We start from the raw sequence: 25962 nt of genomic DNA, 5'->3' as shown, positions 1-25962 counted from the left end.
CCAGCCCGCACGATGCCCCCTTCCCCCACTATGGCTGTGCTCCTGAGTTTGGGGCCGGACAAGCACGCATCAAGCGCTGAGGGGTGGCCAGTGGCCCGGCCTCAGACGCTGCTGGGTGGACGGTGAAGGGCAGGAGCGATAAGGGGGTTCCAGGCTCTGGGGAGTGCGGGGGAGGTCCAACCGTCCCGCTCCACAGGAGCCCAGAGACTGGACCCAGGTCTCGGGCACGGACCACAGGAGCCTTGGGGGTCAGCCCCCATCCCACCTGGCGGTGCGTGGCCGTGCACGGAGGGTAGGGGCGGGCGGAGGCTCCTGCGGGAGGGGCGTGGGGCGCAGGGATGGGGGCTATGGCTTATTTCGCACTGGGGCTGCACTCTGCTCCTGACCTCCCCAGGGGCCTCCGAGGGGCTCGGGCAGGGGGTGGGGGAGGGCGGGGCGGGGCTCGGGCGCGGCGGGCATTACTTCTTGAACATGTCCTGCAGCGGCCCCGGCAGGTACTTGATGACCGTGTCCAGGATGCTCTCGTCCTCCGCCTCTGGCTCGTCCCCGCAGCCTGGTGGGATGGCCTTCTTGGGCCGCGTCAGGCTGCCCTCCGAGTTGGCCTCCATGGCAGCCTGGGCCTCTGCCTCGCGCTCCTCCTTTTTCTTGATTCCGTACTGTGGGGACAGCGCTGGGTCAGGGGTCCCCGCAGGCCAGTGCTCGCAGGACCTGGGGTGGTGGCAGGGCCCTCGCTGCGGGCCTGGGCGAGGAGCCTGAGGAGTCCTGTGCACCCGCAGCTAAGGGGGGCCCCACCAGCAGCCACCGGGACGTGGGAAACAAGGGGAAGTCCCCGTCCATGAGGGGGCCCGGAGGGGACTCCCGGAGATGCGGGCAGGAGAACAGGTGTAGGGCATCTTCCTATCCGGGGGCGTGCGGGCGTCCTGAGCCTGGCCCTGTCCCCAGCGGTGCCTCCTTGAGGAACCCGCACCACCCTCAGTCTGGCCTGGGCTTGTTACAGGAGCAGCCAGACCGGGAGCCTCGGCGGAGAGAACCCACTGCTCTGTGGCTGGCTGACCAGACCCTCGGTCCCGGTCTGGACGGCCACACTGTCATGCCTGGCCAAGTCTCCCTGGACACAGCCATGACCCCAGCCCCTGGAAGACCCCTCTGCACTCCGTGAGCAGCTGGTGGAGGGATGTGACCCTCAGCCCATACTGCTGGCTTCCTGTGTGTCTGCCCTGGACCCTGCCCAGGTCTCACTTTTGTAGTAGACCGTTCCCCCAAATCCACGTCACCTGGAGCCACGGCCGGGCAGCCCAGGGGTTAGGGCATCACCCCTGCCGATCGCTGCAGGCGCCGTTACCGGTCCGGGCGCACCCGGCTGTGGGCCTGAGCCCTAGGCAGGTGCGTACAGGAGGCAACCTCAGGATGTTTCTGTCCGTCCCCCCCCCGCCCCACTCCCTCTTTCCCTAAAATCAATAAATATGTCCTCAGATGAGGATTAAAAATATTCCTTAGCCCTGGTTGGTGTGGTTCAGTGGATCGAGTGCTGGCCTGTGAACCAAAGGGTCACTGGTTCCATTCCCAGTCAGGGCACATGCCTGGGTTGCAGCTGGGCCCCCAGGTGGGGGTGCACAAGAGCAGCTGATCAATATATCTCTTGCACATCAATGTTTCTCTTCCTCTTTCTCCCTCTCTTCCCCTTTCTCTAAAAACAAATAAATAAAATCTTTTTTAAAATCCTTAAAAAATAAAATAAAATGCATCTGTGTCCCTAGAGCCTCAGAATGTGACCAAATGTGGGGAATAAGGCCTTTACAGACATCGTTAAGGCAAAACCAAAAACGAGACAGCCCTGGGCCCTGAGTCTGACGAGCGCATCTGTGAGACACAGAGGAGGAAGCCGCGTGGAACCCGACAGGTTGGCACAGGAGCCGAGGATGCTCAGAGCTGCCAGTGCCCCCGAAACCAGCAAGCACAGGGGAGTGTCCTCTCCGTCAAGCTTCAGAGGGAGCACAGTCCGGCCTCCAGGCCTCTGGGACCCCGGGGCAGGCTTCTGGAAGACCAGTACAGGCCCCGTCGGCCCGTCAGCGTCCTGGCCCCCGGGGACACTGCGGCCCCAGGCAGTCCGGGAGACGCAGAAGGACCTTCTGCCCTAGGGCTGGTGGGGCCCTCACCCAGGGTGAGGCCAAGCTGGCCCCTTGGCTTTGGGGGTCTGGTCACCCACCAGGCTGTGGGTAGGGGCACCTCTTGGTCTGAGGCCCCGGGTTCCCTGGGGGAGCACACAGGAACAGCAGCAGCAGTGGGGGTGAAGAGGTAACGGGGGGAGGCTGTGGGCGTCTGCGGTGGTCAGTCACCAGCAGGCTGCAGGACCCCTGAGGACACACAGGGTCATCTCGAGGGAGTGTTTCTGCCCAGGTCGAGGGCCCCCGGGGGGGGGGCAGGAAGGCGGCCAGAAACAAGGGCAGAGCAGAGAGAGCTTCTGTCCCAAGGGGCAGGGAACCCAGCAGCCGCCTCCTGTCCAAGGACGTGTGTGCGCCAGGGTGGCGCAGGACCCTGTGCTGCCCCAGGACACCGTGCCTCCCAGAGCCTGCCCCTCACTCACAGCAAAGGTGAGTGTGCTCAGGGGACATGCGGTCCTGGTGGGAACACAGTCGGGAACGTGGCACGGAGTTGAGCAGAGGAACATCCTCCCGGGTGGAGGGACCCTGTCTTCAAGCAGCTGGGGATGCTCCCCTGTGGGGTCCAGGAGACGCCCCCGGCCCCCAGCCCAGTTGCTCTGGAGGCTCGAAAGCTTTCTGAGGTTCAAGCCACTCACTCCGGACTTGACCCAAGGGTCCTCGTTACTCTGGCGTGAGGCTCCTGAGCTGTGGTGCACCCCAGAGCGTGGCTTGACCGGCTGAGAGCCGGCTTTTGCTGTCCACCAACAGCTGTTTACCAGAGACGCCCAGACGCCAGCCCCAGAACAACACGCCCTGTGGCCGGCAGGGAGCTCCCGGCGGCCAGTGCCCCGGGCGATGCGGCGAGCTCTTTGGGACCGGCCATCATGAGTGACGATCGGCGACCACCACCACTCTCTCACCAGCACAAACCTCCAACTGGCCCAGTGACTTCAGGGGCAGGGAGAGGGGCAGGTTGCTGGAACCCGTCAGCTCGGCGCGGGGAGGGTGGCTCCCCGTCTCAGAGCCGAGGAACCCGGACCCGGAAGCCCCAAATCCGGCGGCGAGCAGACAAATCTGAAGGTGGGTATGCAAATCAGGAAGCACGTGGCAAACCAAGAGGCGCACGTGTAGATGACGCGCAGGGGGGCCCAGCTGCCCTCCCACCTGGGCCCGCGCACAGGTGGGCAGCGGGAGGCTCTACCAGCCGCCTTCCGCTTCCCTCCGGTGAGGTGGCCCGGGGAGCTGGACGCCGCTCAGCTCCCAGCTGATGGGGCCTCGGACCCCGCAGCTCAGCGCCCCCTTCGCTAACCGTTCCCCACGGGTTCTGGGTGCGGGGTTGGGGAGGAAGCAAGGGACGGCGAGGGCCACCGGGGGAGGCACACCTGCAGAGCAGGAGGGCTGGGGGCGAGTTACCTGGGCCCGGCCTAGCAGAGAAGGGCTTGGGGCCCCGCCAAGATGGAGGCCTACAGGTGGAGGCGCCGTGCTTCCTCACACGACCAAGTTCAGAGACAACTAAATAATAGCAACAGAAAACACAGCCAGAACACAGAAAATTGAACTTTTTGGAAGTCTGATAATGACAAATTCTTCAGCCTGACCAGTAAGAGGGACGAAACCAGCAGCTGGCAAAGCGGGGTTGCACAGGAAAACTCGGTCGGACGGACTCAGGCGAGCAGAACCCAGGCGCAGGGTGGGACCTAGTGAGCGAACGAGGGAGCGACCGCGGGGAAACAGCCAGGGAGCAGGGCTGCGGGTTGACTGTGGTCGCGCCTTCGTGTGTGGATAGACAAGCGAGGGAGTGGGCGATTGGACGAGAGCCAGCAGCGCCAGTAGCCCCAGCGGCAAGCGGCAGAGGGCGCCACCATTTCCCCGCTATGAACCCGCCTCTACGTACAGCGTCATAACCCAGCGACCTAAGTGGCCCGGCCCCGGTGAACCATGTAAGGCGCTGCTCCTCACCCAGCTGTGAGAAACAGCAGAGGGGGCCGCCATTTCCCCGCTATGACCCCACCTCCACATATAGCGTCACAACCCAGCGACCTGGGAGTCCAAGGCTCCGCTCCTCATACTTAAAGAGCACAAACAGACCAAAAATGGCTCAAGAAGATCTCAAAGCCCCAGAGCGTATAAATCTAAGCCATGAAGAAATAGCAAAACTCTCAGATGCATAGTTTAAAACACTGGTCATCAGGATCCTTACAGAACTGGTTGATTATAGCCACAAATTAGACAAATATATGAAGGCGAAACTAATTGAAATGAATGGAATTGCACAGGACACCAATAGTGATGAAAAGGAAACTGGGACTCAAATCAATGGAGTGGACCAGAAGAAAGCAAATAATGGCCAAACAGAAAAGAGTCAAGAAGCAAGAATTCAAAAAAATGAGGAGAGTCTTAGGAACCTCCAGGACATCTGTAAATGCTCCAACATCCGAATTATAGGGGTACCAGAAGGGGAAAGGCACAGCCACCAGTGGAAAACTTATCTGAACAAATAATAAAGGAGAATTTCCCCAATCTGGCAAAGGAAATAGACTTCCAGGAAATCCAGGAAGCTCAGAGAGTCCCAAAGAAGTTGGACCCAAGAAGAAATACACCAAGACACATCATCATTACATTAGCCATTAGATTAAAATGAAGGAGAGAATCCTAGAAGCAGCAAGAGCTAAGGGGACAGTCACCTACAAAGGAGTTCCCATCAGACTGTCAGCGGATTTCTCCACACTTGATCTTAGCCAAAAGGCCGAGAAGCGATGTCAGCGGATTTCTCAAAAGAGACCTTACAGGCAAGAAGGGGCTGGAAAGAAGTATTCCAAGTCATGAAATCCAAAGACCTACAACCAAGATTGCTCTATCCAGCAAAACTTTCATTTAGAATGGAAGGACAGATAAAGTGCTTCTCAGATAAGATCAAATTCAAGGAGTTCATCATCACCAAGCCCTTATTATGTGAAATGTTAAAGGGACTTACTAAGAAAAATAAGTTAAAAAAAAAAAAAACATGAACAGTGAAAGGACAGCAAACTCACAGTTATTAACAACCACACCTAAAACAAAAGCAAACTAAAAGGACAGCTAGATCAGGAGTGGAAACATAGAAATGAAGATCTCAAGGAGGGTTAGCAACAGGGGAGTGGGAGGAGGAGAAGGGGGGAGAAGGTACAGAAAATAAGTAGCATAGACAGTAGGTAGAAAATAGATGGGGGGCAAGAATAGTAGGGGAATATGGAATCTAAAGAACTTGAGACACATGGTCATAAACTAAAGGGGGGGTAATAGTGGGGACGGGGGGGTAGGGTGGAGGGGAATGAAGGGAGGGAATAGAACAACTGTAACAGCATAATCAATAAAAAAATAAATTAAAAAAAAAAGAGAAGGGCCTGGGCTCCCGATGACCTTTCGGGGGTGAGGCGGGGGGGCGGAGCCACTGGGCGGTGCAGGGGATGCCGCGGGGCGGAGGCGCCAGGCCCTAAGCTCCCCACCAGGGGTTCCCCCCCCAACACCCTCTCCCCTCCCTGTCCGCGCTTCCCCTTTGCAGGGCCTGTGGGGCTGAACCGCGGGCTCCTCGCTGGGAGGGGACCAGGTTTTGGAGGCGCCGCAGCGGGGAAGCCTGGGGCTCCAGGGTCCGGAACCTGTCAGCGCTCTCCGGAGCTGCGTCTGACGCAGGAAGGCGAGGCAGGGGGGGGAACTCCAAGGCGATTCTCTCTGCCTCTGTCTCCCTTTCTCTCTGCCTTCCTCTCGGCCTCTGTCTTCTTACCACCCCCGCCCCACTCTCTTCCTTTTGTGCCCCAGCACAGCACCCGTGGGGTCTGGTTGATGGTGCCCATTTCCTGGCTCTTCCCCAAACAGTTCCTGAACGCGGCAGGGCCATGGGGAGTGGGGGGGGGGCACGGGGCTTAGGAGTGGCAGTCCCCAGGGAAGGACCCCCCCCCCCCCCCCGCACTGACCACTCGTGAGTCCTGGCTTTCCCACCAGCCTCGGGAAGCTGGCCATTTCCGGATCGAACCAAGGCAGAGCCCAGCAGCTTCTCCATCCTGCATCCCAGCTGGTGCAGGCCAGCCACCGTGGACGACCTCTCTGGAAGCCTACCAGACCCCCACCCAGCCCCAGCTGAGGGTTTCATCTACAAAGGCCGGGGCCACCCAGAGCTGGGGGCCTGGAGGTTGGGGTCAGGAAGGAACCCAGTGAAGCATCGCGCCCACGCCGCACTTCCCAACAGGGACCTTGATCCAGAGACACTAGTGCCGTTGATGGGGGAGGCCCAGCCTGGGAGGGGCTGGGGGCGGGGTCAAGCACCTCAGATGGCACGGCCTCAAGGACCTTGGGAGGCTACGTCATTCACTGGACAAGTGGGCTCACCCTTCATGCCACGGGAGCCCCCACCCCAAGGACGGGTCGTCAGGAGCAAGAAGGCCTGGGGGTCCCCAGAGTGCACTGTGATCCCTAGCGAGCCTGTGTGGCAGATGTGAGGTCCCCTGGGGTGCAGGACCTCACTTGTCCTGCAACCCCATGGGACCACCTCCCAAAGCTCCTGAGTGGATAAGCCAAAGGTCTGTCCGGTGCAGCCAGAGGGGTGGAAAGGGACCTCAGGCTCCACACAGCCCCTCCCCGGGCAGTATGTCTCCATCCAGGGCGGGTCCCCAGCACCCAAGCCCAGCCCTGCAACCCCAGGGGTGAAGGCTCCCTGAGTCAGTTCAGGTTCAAGGCTGTCCTCCCAGTGGGCGGGTGGGGGGCTCCCCTGCCCCCAGGGCCCAGCTGTCCCTGCCCCAGCTGGCCGGTCCCCACCTTGTCTCGGATGCCCTGACGCATGGCCTCACGCTCCGCCTCCATCTTGGCGTACTTGGCCTTGCGCTCCTCCTCCTCTTGCCGCAGGGCTTCCTGCCGCTCCTCCTCCTTCTTGGCGGCGTCAGGGTCCTTCTCCTCCTCACCCCCGAGCATCTTCCCCATGTCCTTGGTGGCCCCTGGGAACAGAAGAGAGTGAGCCAGGCAGCCCGACATGGACAGCCTGCCGGGTGGACGCATCCCAGCAGGGCTATGGCACGTTCTGTCCAGAGAGGGACGCGTGGGTTCGTGTGTGGGGGTGTGTGGAGGGCCGCACAGGTTGTTTGTGAGGAAGCAGGATTGCGTGTGTGTGACTGTGCTGTGGTTGTGTCCCTGTGTGTGCGCACACACGTGTCTCTGTGAGCCTCTGGAGCAGGCTGGTGTGAGTCTCCCCTGGGACCTGTGTCCAGCCGAGGCTCAGCCTCCGAAGGTGCTGGAGGAGTGGCTGAGCGCTGGACCATTGTGGGTGGCTGCCGAGTCTGGGCACTCGGGGCCTAATCTTTCCCGCTGCGCCGGCCACCACTGTTCTGTCGGGCTCCTGATCCACAGGCAACACGGGCCCGTCCCCGGACGCCCCTGTGTCCTGTCCCACAGGGCAGTGCTGTGGTTACAGCCTCGGATTCCAGAAGGCACCACAGTGAGCCTTGGCCCTTTGGCGGCTCCGGGGAGCAGAGCAGCAGATGTGCCCTTCACACTGCATCCCCAGGGCAGCAGAGGGGGCGGCACTGAAGGTCAGCATCACTAACCGCCCCCCTGCCCCCCCCACATGGCCAGCCGGCCCACCCCACCGAGGAGACCCCCCTGCTCCCAGTGACAGCGGCTGCCCCCTGATCCCTCACGAGCACTGCCCCAGGCCAGCCAGGCAGGTGCCTCAGGACCAAACCGTCTGTGTGCTCAGGTGCCCACACAGCATCTCCAGAGGTGCCCATGCCCGCCCCAGCCTGGCTCGAGGCCCAGCCCAACCCGCTTCCCTCAGAACGAAGGCAGCGGCCCCCTGTGCTTGGCGCTCTTGGTGCTACTGGGCTACTACTGTTCTACCTCACCGGGTGGCAGGGCCGAACCTGGACAGGTCCCCTTTCCTGCAGGTTTGTCTGCTGGACGCAGCCTTTGCAGGCCAATTGCTCAGGAGCGCCCCCTCCCATGCGCGGAAGGCATAGTTCGGAAAGCCACCGCTGTGGGTGGAAAACAAAGCAACTTTGTGGCTGAGCTCCGGGCTGAACACCAGCTGCCTGGGGCTGGACCGTGCAGATCACACAGGCCTTCCTGGCTGCCGGACACTTCTGCCGGCAGGCCCTGCCCCGGGTGCTTGGCTGTGGCACAGACCCAGACAGACTGACACCCCCAGGGCTGGTTCTCAGCCACATCTGCAGAAATTCGAAAAGCGGATTCCAGGCCAATGACCAGGGAAACTGGGTCATAGAGTCGCTGACACGCTCTCCAGCCAGTTCCCCTGGTAACCAGGCCAGGCCCACGCGGGGGCAGGGAGGCAGGGACAAACCCCACCGCCTGGCCGCCACCTCCCAGCCCTCCCCGCCTCCTCCCTGGCCTGCGGGTGCCCGTGGCAGGTGGTGCCTTGTGCATTGTTCTCCGCATACAAGAAGCCGGCCTCTGGAGAGAGGCCCCGGGAAAGCACAGGTGAGTTGACGTGGAGGTGCGAGCGGGCCATCCGCCTCCCTCCCCTGAGGGGAAGAGCAGTGGCCAGTGGGGGGCCGGCGAGGCCACACTGACGTGGCGGGCTGGGTCCCTGAACCCACACACCTCACGAATCACAAGGCTGTCGCTCTGGCAATTGTAACAAGCATTTATTGAGCACCGACTGTGTGCTGGGCTCTGCAACACTGGCCTTTGGGTCTTGCCCGGGGCCCTCGAGTGCCACCATCCCCGGTGTCCACCTGAGCTCTGGGCTGGTCCACTGGCCAGAGGGGTCAGGGAGGGTCTGGCAGCCCAGCAGAGGGCGGGGCATCGGGGAAAGACTGGATGACCTCTCCTGGGCCAGGGGTGAGGGCAGAGGTCACGCCTCTGGGGAGCAGATCCACGCTGGGGACTGGCTGGAAAGCCACTGGCCATGGGCATGGACCGGGCTCTTGGGGCGTCCCCAGCAGAACCTTGGGCAGCCCACAAGCCCTGCCCAGTGCCAAGGGCTTGGAGCCCCGCGCTGGGGTTAGTGGTGGACCCTGTGAGGAACTTGCATGTGCCCTTTGATCTCCCCCTGGGACGTGGGGTCAGGCTGAGTGGTACTGTGGGGGGGGGTCTCTGCCTTTCGCTCCTGGTTCCAAGCAAGAGGACCCACCCCACCGCCTTCCTGAGAGGGTCTGCGGCGGCCTTTGACGGACGAGGAAACTAAGGCACCGCGCAGTTCTACCTGGAGCCCCACGGCCCGGGTGTCTGACCGAAGGGGGTGGGGGAACGGGGGTCCTGCGCTGGCCTCGTGGACGCAGGAGGGGGGTCTCCAACGGCAAACGAGTGGGAACGTGAGTCCAGTCCCCGTGGCTGCGTCTGGGAACCAGAGACCCGAGGCCTCCACATGGCGAAACGTCAGGGGCCGCAGACTCCCAGGAACACCCGCCACGCCCCCGGGTCACATGGGACACTCCTGTGCCCTGGCCTCAGCCAGGGGGCCTGGGCCGAGGAGCTGTGGGCACAGCTCACCACCCAGACCTGCTCCGGGGAGAAGCTGGGGTCCGGTGCCCGGTTCGGCCCGGACCAGCGGCCTGCTGGGCGGAAGGAAAGCGGAGAGGCAGGCGGGGCTCGGACACTCCTGAGAGTGGCCGCCGACCGAGGGAACCACGCGACCGGAGCGCTCTGGACGCGCTGTCCTGACACGTCTGAGAACTGGAATGAAATGGCCTCTGAAAAATGTCTAAACTGAGAACGATGTCTAAGAATCCACAGACGGAGCGTTTCAAACAGTCAGGAAACGCAGGTCCAGTGGTATTTAGAGTGTCCTTGGAAGGGAGAAAAAAGGAGGAAATTCCATAGTTCATTTTTGTGAAATCAGCGCAAGAATGATGCCAAAAATCAGCGTAGAGAGAGAAAGACAGAGAGGAAAAGAAGAAGAAGAAGGAGCAGGAGGAGGAGGAAGAAGAGGAAAGGAGGAGGAGGGCAGGTGTCCTCCAACAGCAGCTCCTCAGAAGGGCGCTCCTGCTTCCCCGCGCTTCCCAGTGGGAAGTGAGAGATTTAACCTAATAACCCACCAGGACACACAGGGAAGGGAGAGGGGGACAAAGCCACGCAGGCACCACATTTTGGGGCTGGGTTCCAGCAGTGGGCGGCGTTAGGCTCTGGGGGCGGGGGTGGGGGCCGCGACGGACAGGCTGAGGTCCGGCCCCACGCTGGGGCCCCGCCGCCAGGCAGCAGCAGGGAATCCAAGTTGTTTCCCTGGAGAAGCTGAACCTGAGGCCCTCTGAACGCAGACCAGCCCTGGCACTGGGGGCAGAGGCGACGGGCCCACCGCACGCTGGGGTTAGGCGGGCGCCCGTTTCCTGAGAGGCCCCGCCCGGGCCCTGCCAACCCGCACGTCCTGTTGTCGGCTGCACAAAACCCCTGAACAGAAAAGCCGGCACGCACACCCCGCAGGGAGCCCAGGAGGCCCCGCCCGCCACAAGTGGGGAGAGAGGGGGTGTCTGGGAGAGCGACAACAAGCCATGGCCTGGAGCTGAGGGACGTGCCTGCGGGGAGGACGAGAGACCCACAGTGAAGTCTTGAAATCCTGGCATCTCGGAAAGCCAGGAGGGTGGGAGGAAAACCGTGAGAGCCCCCAGAGAGAGGGAAAGGTCACGTGAAGGCCCTGGAAATAAAAATAGCACTTGGCTTTTCCACAGCAGCTTTAGGGTCTGGAAGTGCATGGAAGAAAGACTCCAAATGTTGAAGGAAACTGTTTTGAATCTGGAATTTTGTACCCAGTCTAACCACCTCTCCCGGGTGAGGGCGGACAGGGGCCTCCTCCTGGCCTTCGGAGCCCTCACGTCCGAAAGTTCCCGAGGGCGTGGCCAGGAGGCAAGTGAGGGCCCGACAGCCGCCTCGGATGGCCGTGGACGTGCCAATGTCCTGGGGCAGCTGCTGCGGTTCTCCTGGAGCCTGGAGCATGGAGCATGGTGTTCAGGGGGGCTGCTGGTAGGTGTAGAATAAAGATTCCACAGAAAATCAGGTGGCGACGAGATGCTCATTAATTACAGGGCAAACCGAAGGGTCACTTATGTTCTGAAAGCAAGAGGAAGCTTATCCAAGCTGAGATCAGCAAGGCCAGAGGGGGCCCTTGGAAACAGGATCGGGATGAGCTGCAGCGGCCCCCTGCTCTGCGGGCTGCAAGTCTCGTCGGAGCCCTTACAGCTCGGGGTGGGTTGAGGGTGGAGAAAGTGAAAGTACGGCCCTGGCTGGTGTGGTTCAGTGGGCTGAGCGCCGGCCTGTGAACCACAGGGACACCAGTTCGATTCCCAGTCAGGGCACATCCTGGGTTGTGGGTCAGGGCCCAGACCTGTGTTTCTCTCTCTCTCTCCCCCCTTCCCTCCCTCCCTCTAAAAATAAGTGAATAAAATATTTAGAAAGAAAAGTACACGGCTGAGGGAACGTGCCACCAGGGTCCCACACCAGAGGGGGGCAGCCTGGTGAGCAGGGCCACGAGGTTGTGCAGGGGCAGGAAGGGAGGGGTGAGGTCTGTCCCCAGCAGGGTCCCCAGTCTGTCCCAGGACACCACAGAGGTTCTGAGGGGGCCACAGTGAGCTCCTAACTGAGAAGCACGAGCGGACTTGTCTCGGGGGCGGCCTGCGAAGTGAGTCACTTCAGCCCCATGGCACTGCGTTCAGCCTGGATGAGAACCACACCGTCCCCCCGGGGCCGGGCCAGGGGCAGCAGGAGGTGGGCGAGGATCTGCTCACAGTGCCCGGGACTGGGGTGGGCTGCTTCTGTAGCCCACCCCCAAAGGTGAGTTTCTGTCCACACCTGTCTACAGAACAAACAGAGACCCCTGACGCCTCCCACTCATGGGGCCGAGGGGCCAGACACATCAGCGGTCATAGCTGAGAGCCACTGTGGCCGCCCTGCCCAGCCTCTGCCCCAACCTGCCGCCCCGGCTGGTTCTAGTCAGCAAACAGCAGAAAGAGCTCTGCACAGTCTTGTGCAATTAAAACGGGATCTGAAGGCATTCCTCCAGGAAAAATTATTTTTAGATTTTATTTATTTATTTCCAGACAAAAGGGAAGAAAGGGAGAGAAACATCAATGTGTGATTGCCTCTCACACGCCCCCTGCCTGGCCTGAAACCCGGGCATGTGCCCTGACTGGGAATCGGTCCGGCAATGAATCCAACTGGCGACCCTGCGGTTCACAGTCCGGTGCTCAGTCCACTGAGCCACACCAGCCAGGGTAAAAAAAATGTTTTTAAATAAAGCCATGAGCGATAATAACAGGTGAATTTTAAAGTGAGGCAGCATTTCCACTTTCTATTTAGTATTTCTATCTCCTATAATGAACATCTACTGTTTTAATAATGGGGAAAGTCCACTTCCACGTTAACAAATTAGATGCATCTAAATGTCTCTAATAGAAGTGAACGCAGGACTTCCGGCCAGGGTGGAGGCGTAGGTAGACATACTGTGCCTCCTCACACAACCAAAATAAGGATAAGAATTTCGAAACAAAACAACAACCAGTACTGACAGAAAATTGAACTGTATGGAAGTCCGACAAACAAGGAGTTAAAGTAGACACGTTCGTCCAGACTGGTAAGAGGGGTGGGGTCTGGCGGCTGGGCGGACAAGGGTCAAAGGCAAAAAAAAGCCGTGGCTGGTGGACCCCGGGTGCATAGGCAAAGGGGGTGGACCCAGCAAGGCGGTGAATTGTGGAGGGGCGCGGCAACGAGGCAGCTGGCAGATCGGGTGGTCCCGCATTCAGAGGCAGATAAACCAAGCAAAACTGGGGAGCGAGATAGACCACACAACCCAGGGTCCAGTGCTGGAAAATATAGCTTCAAAACACTGATTGGAAACATCTGTGAAGGTTGAGGTGCCAGGAGACTCCCAGCCTCACAGGAGAGTTCATTGGAGAGACCCACAGGGTCCTAGAAAGCACACAAGCCCACCCACATGGGAATCGGCACCAGAAAGGCACAGTTTGCTCGGGGGAAGTGGCGGAAAGGACTGAAATCTGACAGAGAGCACAGCAAGTACCATTGTTCCCTCTCCACCACCATGTGCAGGGTCACAACCCAGCCACTGGGTTGCCCCGCCCTGATGAACACCTAAGGCTCTGTCCCTCATACATAACAGGCATGACCAGACCAAAAAAAAATGGCCAAAACAGAAGAACAGATCAAAGCTCCAGAGCAAATACAACTAAGCAACCAAGAGATAGCCAACCTATCAGATGCAGAGTTCAAAGCACTAGTGGTCAGGATGCTCACAGAATTAGTTTAACTTGGTTGCAAATTAGATGAAAAAAAATGAACGCTACACTAAGTGAAATGAAGGAAAATGCACAGGGAACCAATAGTGTGGGAAGGAAACTGCGACTCAAATCAATGGAGTGGACCAAAAGGAAGAAAGAAACAACCAAACAGAAGAGAATGAAGAAACAACAATTCAAAAAAGTGAGCAGAGGCTTAGGAACCTCCAGGATATCTTTAAACATCCCAAAATCGGAATCATAGGGGTACCAGAAAGGGAAGAGGAAGAGCAACAAGTGGAAAAGTTATTTGAACAAATAATAAAGGAGAATTTCCCCAATCTGGCAAAGGAAATAGACTGCCAGGAAATCCAGGAAGCTCAGAGAGTCCCAAAGAAGTTGGGCCCAAGGAGGAACACACCAAGGCACATCGCAATTACATTACCCAAGATTAAAATGAAGGAGAGAATTCTAGAAGCAGCAAGAGATAAGGAGATAGTTACCTACAAAGGAGTTCCCATCAGACTGTAAGCAGATTTCTCAAAAGAGACCTTCCAGGCAAGAAGGGGCTGGAAAGAAGTATTTCAAGTCGTGAAAGGCAAGGACCTACACCCAAGATGCTCTATCCAGCAAAGCTTTTGTTTAGAATGGAAGGACAGATAAAGTACTTCTCAGATAAGGTCAAGTTAAAGGAGTTCATCATCACTAAGCCCTTATTCTATGAAATGTTAAAAAGACTTATCTAAGAAAAACAAGATAAAAAACAAGTACAGTAAAAGGACAGCAAACTCACAATTACTAACGACCACACCTAAAACAAAACCAGAAACAAACTAAGCAAACAACCAGAACAGGAGCAGAACCACAGAAATGGAGATCACACGGAGGGTTAGCAACAGGGGAGGGGGAGGGGGAGAAGGGGGGAGAATAAGGAGCACAGACGGTGGGGAGAAAACAGACGGGGCAGGGCAAGAATAGTAAGACACATGGACACGAGCTAAAGGGGGGAATGTGAGGGGAGGGGTGTGCAGGGAGGAGGGAAGTGAAGGGGGAAATGGGGAAACTGTAATAGCATAATCAATAAAATATACTTAAAAAAAAGAACTAAATGCAGAAATCAAAACACTTTTGCGAACAAAGAGTGCAGACCCCACAGGTCTGAGGTGCTCAGACGCAGGGAGATGTGCCTGTGGGGAGAGCCCCCCCCAACGTCCCTGCTGGGCTCAGATGCACCCTGCCCCTCCCACACGACAATTAGAGCTGAAGTAATGTTGTAAAAGGGCACCTCGGCTCCAGAACGCTGCGGAAGCTCTGTAAATTCACAAAAATAGTCCTGTCCTAGCAGGCGAAGCTCAGTGGAGTGAGTGCTGGCCTGCACTCACCAAAGGGTCGCTGGTTTGATTCCCGGTCAGGGCACAGGCCTGGGTTGTGGGCCAGGTCCCCGGCAGGGGGTGTGTGAGAGGCAGCCACACGTGAATGTTTCTCTCCCTCTCTTTCTCCCTTCCCCTCTCTCTAAAAGTAAATAAGTAAATAAATAAAATCTTTTTTTAAAAGATTTTATTTATTTATCTTTAGAGGGGAAGGGCAGGAGAGAGGGAGAGAAACATCCATGTATGGTTGCCTTTCGTGTGTCCCCTGCAGGGAACTGACCCACAACCCAGGCATGTGCCCTGACTGGGAATCGAACCGCGATCCTTTGATTCACAGGCCCATGTTCAATCCACTGAGCTACACCAGCCAGGGCTAAATAAATAAAATCTTTAAAAAATAGTCCTCATAGTCGGATAAAATCAATGAAACAGTGAGGAAGCATCTTGCACGTAAAGGGCAGGGAGACAGGGGCTGGGTGAGATGATGCAGCCGCCCCCAAACCACAGCGGCATGGGCGGGGCTCCCCTCAGCACCCTGGGTCAAAGAACAAACCAGGTTCCAAGGACAAGCAAAGCTGCCACCTGCAGGGCCTGGGGGTGTCCCGCCCCGAGGCACAGCCTCCGACTGCTCCTCCGGCCCCGGGCCCCGGGCCCCGCTTACTGCCCACCGTTGGTCGGTCCGGGGAAACAGCAAGGCTGCAACGGCGGAAGGAAAGCTGCTCCTGCAGCGCCCTTCCTGGCGGGGACAAAGCCCGCCCCTCCTGCGTGTAAGGGGCCCCCCAGGCCCCGCTCCCTGACCCTGGCTGAGGGTCACTGCCACCTGGCTGGCCCCAGGGAAGCCACCACCCCGTGGGCTCGGACCGCACCTCCCTCATTTCCTGAGATGCTTCTGTGGCTTTTGTACCCACTTGGAAATGCCAGGAAACACCTCTCCTGTCCCATCAAGACCTTTCATGGCGGGACTTCCACCAAAATGGAGGCATAGGTGGATGTGCCGTGCCTTCTCACACAACCAAGTTTAGGGACAACTAAATATGAGCATCAGAAAACACAACCAGAACACGGAAAATTGAACTTTTCGGAAGTCCGTTAACAACAAATTCTTCAGCCCGACCGGTAAGGGGCGAAACCGGCGTCTGGTGAAGCGGGGTTGCACAGGAGGACTCGGTCGGACGGACCCAGGTGCGGAATCCAGACGCGCGAATCCAGACGCACGGGTTCCAAACGCAGGATTGGACCTAGTGAGCGACCGAGCAACCCACCAGGTGAGCGACTGCAGAGGAGACAGTGGGGAGGCGGTGCTGCGTGTTGACTGCGGTCGCCTATTTGCACGAGAGCGGACAGGCGAGGGAGTGGGCGGTTGGACCGGCCGCGGCGGTAGTGGGCGCCGCCATTTCCCTGCTCTGACCACGCCTCCACATACAGCGTCACAACCCAGCGACCTGGGAGTCCAAGGCGCCGCTTCTCTCACTTAAAGGGCCAGAACAGACCAAAAATGTCGCAAGAAGACCTCAAAGCTCCAGAGATAAATCTAAGCGACGAAGAAATAGCAAAACTCTCAGACGCACAGTTTAAAACACTGGTCATCAGGATCCTCACAGATCTGGTTGATTATAGCCACAAATTAGAGAAACATATGAAGGCTGAACTAATGGAAATGAATGGAATTCCACAGAAAACCAATAGCGATGAAAAGGAAACTGGGACTCAAATCAATGGAGTGGACCAGAAGAAAGCAAATAATGGCCAAACAGAAAAGAGTCAAGGAGCAAGAATTCAAAGAAATGAGGAGAGTCTTAGGAACCTCCAGGACATCTTTAAACGCTCCAATATCCGAATTATAGGGGTACCAGAAGGGGGAAAGGCACAGCCACCAGTGGAAAACTTATTTGAACAAATAATAAAGGAGAATTTCCCCAATCTGGCAAAGGAAATAGACTTCCAAGAAATCCAAGAAGCTCAGAGAGTACCAAAAAAGTTGGACTCAAGAAGAAACACACCAAGGCACATCATCATTACATTAGCCAAGATTAAAATGAAGGAGAGAATCCTAGAAGCAGCAAGAGCTAAGGGGACAATCACCTACAAAGGAGTCCCCATCAGACTGTCAGCAGATTTCTCAAAAGAGACCTTACAGGCAAGAAGGGGCTGGAAAGAAATATTCCAAGTCATGAAATCTAAAGACCTACAACCAAGATTGCTCTATCCAGCACAACTTTCATTTAGAATGGAAGGACAGATAAGGTGCTTCTCAGATAAGATCAAATTCAAGGAGTTCATCATCACCAAGCCCTTATTATATGAAATGTTAAAGGACTTATCTAAGAAAAAGAAGTTAGAGAAACATGAACAGTGAAAGGACAACAAACTCACAGTTATTAACAACCACACCTAAAACAAAAGCAAACTAAAAGAACAGCTAGATCAGGAGTGGAAACATAGAAATGAAGATCTCAAGGAGGGTTAGCAACAGGGGGATGGGAGGAGGAGATGGGGGGAGAAGGTACAGAAAATAAGTAGCATAGACAGTAGATAAAAAATAGATGGGGGGGGGGGGCAAGAATAGCATGGGAAATATAGAACCTAAAGGACTTGAGACACATGGACATAAACTAAAGGGGGGTAATGGTGGGGATGGGGGGGCAGGGTGGAGGGGAATGAAGGGGGGAATAGAACAACTGTAACAGCATAATCAATTTAAAAAAATAAATTAAAAAAAAAGAAAAAAAAATAGAAAACCTGGAAAAAAAAAAAAGACCTTTCATGGCTCCACAAACCTTGGTTAGTTGTCTGGGAACAAAGCCCCCTGCTCCCCCCGCCCCCCTGGCCCCAGCGACACCAGACACCCGCGGGGGTGGGGGCAGCCCCGGCCTGAGTACGGTGTCTGCCCCCGGCTTCCAGGACAGGACGAACGGAGACAGAGGCGAGATGAAAATGCCAATGAGAGAGCCCGACAGATGGCGCGGCCGCCGGGCGCTGGGGACAGTTGGGACCCCCTTTGGCTGTCTCTCCCTTCAGCCTCTCGCTGCTCACCTGGCCGCCCTTGCACCCTGGGGACAGTCTCAGGCGCCTGTCTGCTGAGGGGACAGGCCCGGGGGTGGGAGGCAGGCCCAGGAGGGGGGCCCGGCCATCCTGGACCCCCACCCCACACCTCCCGGAGGGCCTGGCAAACAGAAGCCCCTTAGAACCCATCCCCGCCCCCCACATTACACCCCGTGGCCTCAGCTGGACTGGTGGTGCAGCAGCAACTCAGGGCAGCAGGTGACCCACCAGCTGGGGGCACTGGGCGAGTCACAGGTCCTCCCACAGGGTCTGCGCTCAGCGGACGCCCCAGGGGCCAGGCGCCTGCTTGGCCTGGGCTTGAAGTCCAAAGACTTCTGAAGGAAGGCTACATGCAGGTGGCCCAGCGACGCAGAGGGCCTGCCAGGGCCCCAGGCCGGCCGTTCTGCTGGGGTCTCTGCAGGACTAACTCCCCGTCCGTCTTCGCTTAGCACCCAGCACCCAGCTCTCAGCATCCTGAGCCCTCCGCTGGGGCCTGAGCAGCTGCCTGGCCTCAGTCCACCCGGCTGCCCGGCTGCTAGAGTTGAGTCAAGCCCACGGGACCAAAGGGGACCCGTGGGGTAGGATGGGGGCTGCCCCTCACCCTGCCAGGCTGCCCTTAAGGAGAGGGAGTGAGAGTCCCTGACTGAGCCCACTGGGCTGAGGGGGGCCTGTCCCCCACAACCGGAGAAGTGAGGGTGTCTGTGTGCAGACCCTCTGACAGGGCCAGGGACCTCAGAAGGACCTTCGCTCCCTCGGCCCCCTCGCCTGGTCTGCCGACCTGGGCTCGGCCAGTGAGACTGAGTTCTCTGAAACGCACCAGTGCCGGGGTTTGCACAGAGTGGCCGCTGCTCCCGAGTGACCCCTGACCCCTGCCTGACCCCTGCTCCACGCACCGCCCCAGCACTCGGTGCGGCAACGCCACCCCGGGCGAGCAGATGCGGTCACGCCAGCCAGAAACCCCTACCAGCCGACGAGGCAAAAATAGACCAGTGTATCGGCTGATGGCACCATGTCCGCCGATTCCCCACGCCGAGTCCGAGGGGTTTGTGGCTCAGGTTCAGCATGACCGACCAGGAGCGCCCTGACCTCAGGGGAGCCCCGCTTGTCACAGATTTGGTAGAAAAAGCAGTTTCTCTAGAGCATCCGGGCTCCACAGCCTCTCCAGACCCATGAAGTGGGCGGGGCTGGGACCCCCCCTTGGCCCTCTTGGCGCTTTGTCATCAAATGCTCACTGCTGCCGGCGGGGCTCACAGTCTGGCGCTCTTGCCTCTGAAAATCAAGCTTTTCCGAGTTGGTGGGCCAGACACTCTGCCCAATACTAGGCCACCCCTGCTGTGCTCGCAGGTGAGGTGGCCTTGACACATGACACATGAATGAAAACCCTCCGAAAGGTTTCACGAACACACGGGCTGAACAGATGAGGGGTGTCCCTCTCCTCCCCCGGCCCTGACTGTGGATGGGATGTCGGAGCAGCAGCAGCCGCTTCGCCACTGCAAGGAGCAGGCTGGGCTGACAGTGGCCCGGGAGCAGGTCCCTGAGGACACTGCTGAGCAGCCCAGCTGCCTCCTGACACCCCTCACACGAGAGAATCCAACCTCAGTGCAGGCCAGTCTGCCTGGTTCTCTGCGATTTCCGTCAAAAGCAGAATTCAAAAGTTTTCCCCCAAGATCCGCTCCTTCTGCAGCCCACCCAGCTCAGGTCCCAGCTCCTCCAGTCTCCCAGACACCAGAGCCCGGCCTCCCCTGGTCAGAGTCCCTGTGGGGCAGCCCCAGGTCCATGGGATGTCGCGCCAGACAGACAGACAGGCAGACAGGGGAGAGAGTGGGACCACCCACCCTCAGAACCTGTGTTGGGACTGGGGGTCTGGCCTCATCCTCTGTATAGATTCCAATGGGTGGACACAGGGGTCGGGACAGGACCACTGGGGGCCGCAGGCTGCCTCCATGACCCTTGACCTGAGGTCCTAGGAAGCAGGGTGAGGGACAATGTGACCGGTAAAGGCCTCAGGGTCCCTAGTGTGGGGTCCATGGAGCAGGTGCCCCAGGAGGCAGAGCAGATGCCACCCGAGTGGCTCCCAGATCATGAAGGAAGGTGCCCCCACTGGCACCCCAGTCCCACTGACCTGTGGGAGCTGTGAGGAGGGCGCTCTGCTCTCCCATACCTGCCCCGACCTGGGCACATCTGGGGACCCCAGGGGCGACCGGGCTGAGAGCAAACAGCCCACCCCCCACAGGGTGCGGAGGCCCTTGGCTGCAGAGCCCTGGAGGTGTCCAGGGCTGCCCATGGAGGGCTGGGGTGGTGGCCCAGCCCTTCCCACACCTGGGGACTGCTGTCCAACTCAGTCGTGCAGGTTCAGGACGGCTGTTCCTTCCCACGGGCCCACAGCCCCGGTGTCCCTGTCCCTGAAACAGCGGCCTCCCCACTTCCTGGGTGGCCAGCTCCCCACAGGGCGTGGTCCACACTGACCAGGCCACTGGGAGCCCACGGCTGTCCCTCCAACCTCCACGGCTTTCTGTGCCTGTCCCCGCCGCCGTGGCCCTGAGCCTTTGCCCGAGCGGTGTCCCTGCTGCCTGACCCTCCTTGGAGCCGCCTCAAACGTCCCACCTCCAGGAAGCCCTGCCTTCCCTCCACGCAGCACCCAAAGGCCTGCACGTGTTCTGGGCACAGAACGTGTCTCACTGAGGCAGACGGCAGGACAGCCAACCGCCATGTCCACTGCCGCATCCACTGTTGGATCCCTCTCTCCGTGACAAGGTCCTGAGAGGGGGTGTAAGACTTCAAGGAAGCAGTTTCCAACCTGGTGGACGTGGCATGGAAGGGCTTGCAATACCTATTGTGATTGTGCTTGCTTTGGGGATCATGACCCTTTTTGCTTTAATCATTATGAATACCCTGGCAGTGATTCAGACAGTGTGCCTAGACCTTTCCCGGCTCAATGAACAGAATAATGATATCATACTAGAAACGTCAGGGAATATAGGTACAAAGAAACAACCAGAACAATCAGAGAATTCAAGCTTAATCAATAACAGATCATTGGAAAAACACCCAAGATAAGTTAGAAAACTCTAGGAAATCAGGAGATGATCTCACTCTTTCTTAGAGGGAATCAAAGTACAAAACATGTCTATAAAAGAACTCCTAGAGAAACTTAAAAGAAGTACCCTTGGAAGCCCCCTGCAACATAGGAATAGCCCCTCCTTTACCTTGAATAAGAATATACATCAACTAGACAGGCAAAGAAATAACAAAAGCTAGTTAGTTATTACAAACTAAACAGTCACTAGGGAGTCAGAATTTATGGTACACAGAAAAACATTTTAGACAAAAAAAGATAGATAGCTAAGTTAGACATCACAAGGGCCTTATAATAAATTTCCTATTTTCTCTACTCAATCTAGCGTATCCTTTTGTCCTATGACAAATTCTGAGAAACTTTAATATACAATAAGATACTTCTAATTGTCTGATTAATAGCTCTCCTGGTTAAAATAATCTTTGTTTATTATAACTAAATCTATGAGAACCTTCATACTTTTCCTGGTTACCTTTGTATTGATTTTTTCTCCTTAACTGATCATGCTATACACCTGCAAATGTTAATCACTACCTCAAATGAAAATATAAAAACCTGCTTGTCCTTGCAACAAACGGAACAGAGCTTCACTGTCCTTTGAGGCGTGTTGTCGTCTGTTACCCAGCGCCGACGCCCACCCTCACCTGTGGGACCCCTTGACCCGCTGTGGCCGGACCGGGTCTTTTGGTCAGAAATCGCCCAATTAGCGTCCGCCCAGCCCTGAGAACCTGGCACCAGCCCACACGCTGGCCTGGGGCAGACTCAGCTCCAGGGCCATGCTCGGTGTCCTGGCCTCGGGGAAAACAGTCTCTTCAAACTGCACCCTGAGGACTGAGCCACGCAGACCGTGCCACGTGGCTGGGGTGCCAGGCCCCAGCTCCAGGCCTGGTCCCCACGTGGCTACCACGGGCTCAGCCTCTGTCTCCTTTGTCCAGGACTGACTGAAATCGGGGGTCCTCTCCCGGCCCATGGGCAGCACTGACCTCTAAAGGTCTCCAGCGCATTCTCTTGGAGAGAAGCTGACCACAGCTGACATGTCCCTGTATGATTTGGCCCTGAGAGAATCCTGCCCCCACCGGCCCTCGGGCTGACCCCAGCAAAGCCATTGGGGGGGAGGGGGGAGGGGTGTCTTACAGACGCTGCCCTGTAAGGCTCTGGTGTCCGCCCCAGGGCCCAGAGACCGAGAGTCCTGTCCTTGCAGGGGAGCCGGCTGTCCCTCCCTCTGTGGGCACCACCGCCACCTGCCCTCAGAGAGGCTGCTGGGGTGACAGGCCAGGATGGCTGGTGAGCTGGCCCCTGGGCCCCTGCTCGCCACCCAGGGCCATGCCAGGGGTGCCTCGTCCCAGGGTGCCCTGAGCCCCGGAGAAGACGAGGCTCAGAGGACAGCCATGCACGTGGGAGGCCTGCAGCCTCCCCTGGCCTGCCTGTCTGTCTGTCTGCCTGTCTGTCTGCCTGTCTGGTGCCAGATTCCCCACCAGGCAGGCACCTTGCAGCCTCTGTCCCCAGCAAAGGACCTGCCTCGGGCCCAGGTCAGGGCAGCGGAGGAGGCACTGGGGAGTGTGTCCTCAGCAGAGGACTGGCCACTGCAGACCACTGGGCTGGGACAGCCGCAGGTGGCTGGGACTTAACTCGGCTGCTCCAGCTCTGTCCCCAGAGCAGCTCGGGAAGGCCTCCCGGGCTCCCTCCCCCGCTGAGAGCCTCTGAGGCGTGTGTGGGTGGGTGCGCGGGGCCACTCTCAGGCTTCTGTCCCCGACTCTGCTTTGTTCCTGACACATCTGTGTCTGTCTGTCTGTCTCTGTGCCCGTGTGTTCTGCCCTCACACCTCCAGGCCGTGTCCTCGGGACCCTCAGCCTCGCTGCAGGCGTTGCTGCAGGGCGCCACCCTCGGCTCTCGCTCTGCCTGGCTCTCTGGCCCCGCCGCCGCCCCCGCCTGGCTCCCAGAAGCCTCGTCGCCTCTGCAGCGCGTCTGCCTTCCTCCACCTCTGTCTCACGGGTCCTGGGGCATTTCCATTTCTGTCTTGTCCTGGGTCTGTTCTGGGCTGTACGTTCTCCACCTCCATGCCCTTGCCTGTGTCTCGGTTCACTTCCCAAGACTGTTGCCCGGGTCCTTCCTACAGGCTCCTCCGCACTCTCCTGTCTGCAGACAGGGGGCTCCTGTCTGCCCGTCTCGGGAAATGTGTCTCTGTCTGTCTCCCTGTCACCCACGCTGATCCCCAGTGCCTGGCGAGAGGAAAGCAGGTCTCACCCGGGGGTCAGGCACAGTCCCCGCCTCAGGCAGCACCGGGGCAGCAAATGTGGGGGGTCACCACGCAGCCCGGAGCACCCTGGGGGTGCCTCTCCGTGGTTCCCCCACCTTTGAAAAGCCGCCCCGTCGCCACCACAGAAGAAACTCTGGGCTGACAGCAAACGAAGGGAGTGCGGGCAATTACCCGGCTGATTGCAGGCGTGTAGACAGCCGAATCAGGTAGTTCGGTGTTCCTGTAAGCCCACCTCAGGGCCTGAATTAGCCACCTAATTAATTATCTCTAACTGCCTGGGGCGGGCTGGGAGGAGCAGGGCTCCCTCCCGGCGCCTGGATGCTGGCTGTTCCTGCATCACGTCCTGGTGACGTAATCATTATAATTAGATGCAACCTGCAGCCTCTCCCAGACCACAAAACCTCCCAGTGTGGCCCCCAGCCAAGCCCGAGTGTCTGTCCACGCACTTTGTCCTAGAGACAGGGCCGCACGGGGCTGCTGCCCCGGCACAGGGCCTCGGCACCCACCTCCGGCCCTGGCGCCCGACCCCCTGACCCGGCGGCAGCACCTGGGGTGACTTGTTGTGTGGCACCGGTGAACGCCCGGCGGGGACAGCACCGGGTCAGGCGTGGCCGAGGATGACACCCAAGGAGGAGCCTGGCCATGGCTGTCAGGCGCTGGCCACAGGTTTCCATCTCAGCTGCTGCAGAGCCGAGCAGGGGTGGCCCCGGGCCTGGGCTGAGCTGAGGGCCCTGCCCCAAAGCCTCTGCACCAGTGTGGACCTCGGCCTGCGGCCCGCCACCTCCTGGGCCAGGGTCTGTGGCCACAAGGTACAGGACCCCCTTCTAAGGACTCTGCAGGGCTGGGAGTGGTCCCCTCCCTGAAAACGCACAGGTCACACTGCCTCGGGGTGGGCGGCAGGCTCACAGGGGTCTGGGGCCCGGCCTCCTGCCGCTGGGCTCAGCCTGCTGCGCCCACCCCAGGTTCAGCTCTGTCTCCGCGCCCCCCACCCTCACTGCAGCAGCCAGGGCTCACTTGCCTGTGGGGCCCTGAAAACCGTCCTGAGGTGTCCCCGCCAGGCTGAGTGGGCTGCTCGCTGCTCAGCCCTTGACCCCTGCGGCACCCTGGCCCCGAGTGTGCAGCGGCCACCAGCAGGCACGGCCCACCTGCCCTGCCCCCGTCCCTACCTCCCAGGGCCTGCTTCATCACAAACTCCATGACGATGGCTCCTCAGAGGGTCTGAACTCACACTCGAGTGCGGTGAAGTCCTGTGCCTGGAAGAGAGGAGAGGGTCACAGGCTGGCCCCACCCACTAACCGACCTGCAAGGCTCCCTTCTTGCCCGCCCCCCAGGGGGTGGTCTGGGGTCTGAGAAAGCATCATGCCTTGGACTCCAGTCCCAGGAGGGTCCCTGCAGTAGGGACTTCCACCCCACACCCTGCCCAGGACCAGCAGATTCCAGGACCCCCACTGGATCTGCACAGTGGTCTCACCAGCCCTGGGGGCACACCCCAGGGGTGCTCACCACCTAGGGGAGGGCACCGCTCAGAGAAGCCAGCCTGCGACAAGCAGGGGCAGGGCCAGGGGCGTTTGAAGGTGACCGGCTCTGCTGCTTCCCTGGTGGGCCCTGGGCCACGGGGACTGGGTCCAGCTGAGAAACAGGGTGCAGCTGGGTGGGGCCTGAGTGGGTGCACCTCAGGGAGATCCTGGCGGCTGCTGGGGGGGGGTGTTGGGAGGCTGGGCTCCCTCCGGGGGATATTGGGTGCTAACTGCAAACTCTGGGGTGGGACAACCAGCGGGGGCCCCACTGTGGGGGGGACCCCCCAGCAGCGTCTGCATAGGTGGGGCCCTCCTGGGCCCCCGCCAGTGGGAAGCTGGTGAGGAGGCAGGCGCTCCCGGTAAAAGCTGCATTTGCACCCCCCGCTGGGCCCCCGTGGGGTCTCTCCTGGCAGGGACCCCAGGTCCCCGCAGAGCTACTGTACTGTGGGTTTTCCTCTCCTTCCTCTGAAGGAGAACCTGAGTGTGAGGGCTGGGCTGGGGGGTGGCGGGCCTGCCCCCCCTCCCCGCAAAGCACCTCTGCCGCAAAGCAGATCCGCTCCCAAACTTCTCCTCCGGCTCCTGGCTCAGAGGAAACCGCGAGCCCAGGTGCAGAGAAGTGGGGGTGAGGCCGCTGGAGCCCCCCAGGGGCGCAGGCCGGGCTCCCGCCGCCGCACCCCCAGGGCTTTGCGGCGGGCGAGTTGCCCGGCTCTGCGGAGCGGTCCTCAGGCGGGAGCGCGCCAGGAGAGAAAACGCAGCAGACAGGGGACGAGGGAGGAGGACGAGGGGAACCGCGAGAGGCAGGGGACGTCGAGAAGGAGCCCGAAAGAGTGGGGCGCGGGCCGGGGCCGCGAGGCCGCGGGGCCGCTTCAGCACCGCGCCGGCGGACAGCGCCGGTCGGGCAGGAGCGCGCCCGCGCGCGGGGCTCGGGCCGGGCGGCCCGGCGGCCAGTGGGCTGCGCACCGGGAAACAGTTACCTTCCCTGGGCCGGGGCGCGGGCGGCGTGCGGACGGTCAGCGGCGGGGCGCGCTCGGGCTGGCCGGGTCCATGTGGCGCCCCAGGAACTGCGGCGGCGGCTGAAGGGCACGGCGAGGAGGGCGCGTCACAGGGAGGCGCCCCCGCCCCCCGCCCGCCGCCGGTGACGAGGAGGGCGGGGCCGCGGGCGCCCGCGAGGGCGGGGGCGGGCGCCGCGCCCCCGTCTGCCTCCGGAACCTGCCCTCTCGGCCAGATTCCGAGGGTCCTGCGGTTCCAGCCCTCCGAGCCCGCGCGCGCGACCCCGGCCCGCTTGGTGCGGCACAGAATCCGGAGGCTGTGGCCCCATCCGCGCCCCTCGGTGCGGAGCCGGGTGCGGGGCCGCCTTC

At 59.5% G+C, this 25962-nt stretch overlaps 1 protein-coding gene across 1 annotated transcript; it reads right to left on the bottom strand.

The window, feature by feature from the left end:
* Positions 1 to 391: 391 nt before the first annotated feature.
* CPLX1 (complexin 1) lies at positions 392 to 25683 on the bottom strand. Its single transcript, XM_037126768.2, has 4 exons — positions 25579 to 25683; positions 24254 to 24340; positions 6930 to 7105; positions 392 to 656 (listed from the first exon to the last, which is right to left on the bottom strand). Exons 2-4 carry the CDS (start codon positions 24282 to 24284, stop codon positions 459 to 461), a joined length of 405 nt encoding a protein of 134 aa, XP_036982663.1. The 5' UTR covers positions 24285 to 24340; positions 25579 to 25683; the 3' UTR covers positions 392 to 458.
* Positions 25684 to 25962: the final 279 nt, after the last annotated feature.

This window comes from Artibeus jamaicensis, unplaced genomic scaffold, assembly GCF_021234435.1.
Source record: "Artibeus jamaicensis isolate MK-2021 breed Jamaican fruit bat unplaced genomic scaffold, CSHL_Jam_final contig_76, whole genome shotgun sequence".
Taxonomy (NCBI): Eukaryota; Metazoa; Chordata; class Mammalia; order Chiroptera; family Phyllostomidae; genus Artibeus; species Artibeus jamaicensis.
The sequence above is the reverse complement of the archived record's forward strand: the minus strand, read 5'-3'. Positions and strand labels throughout refer to the sequence as shown.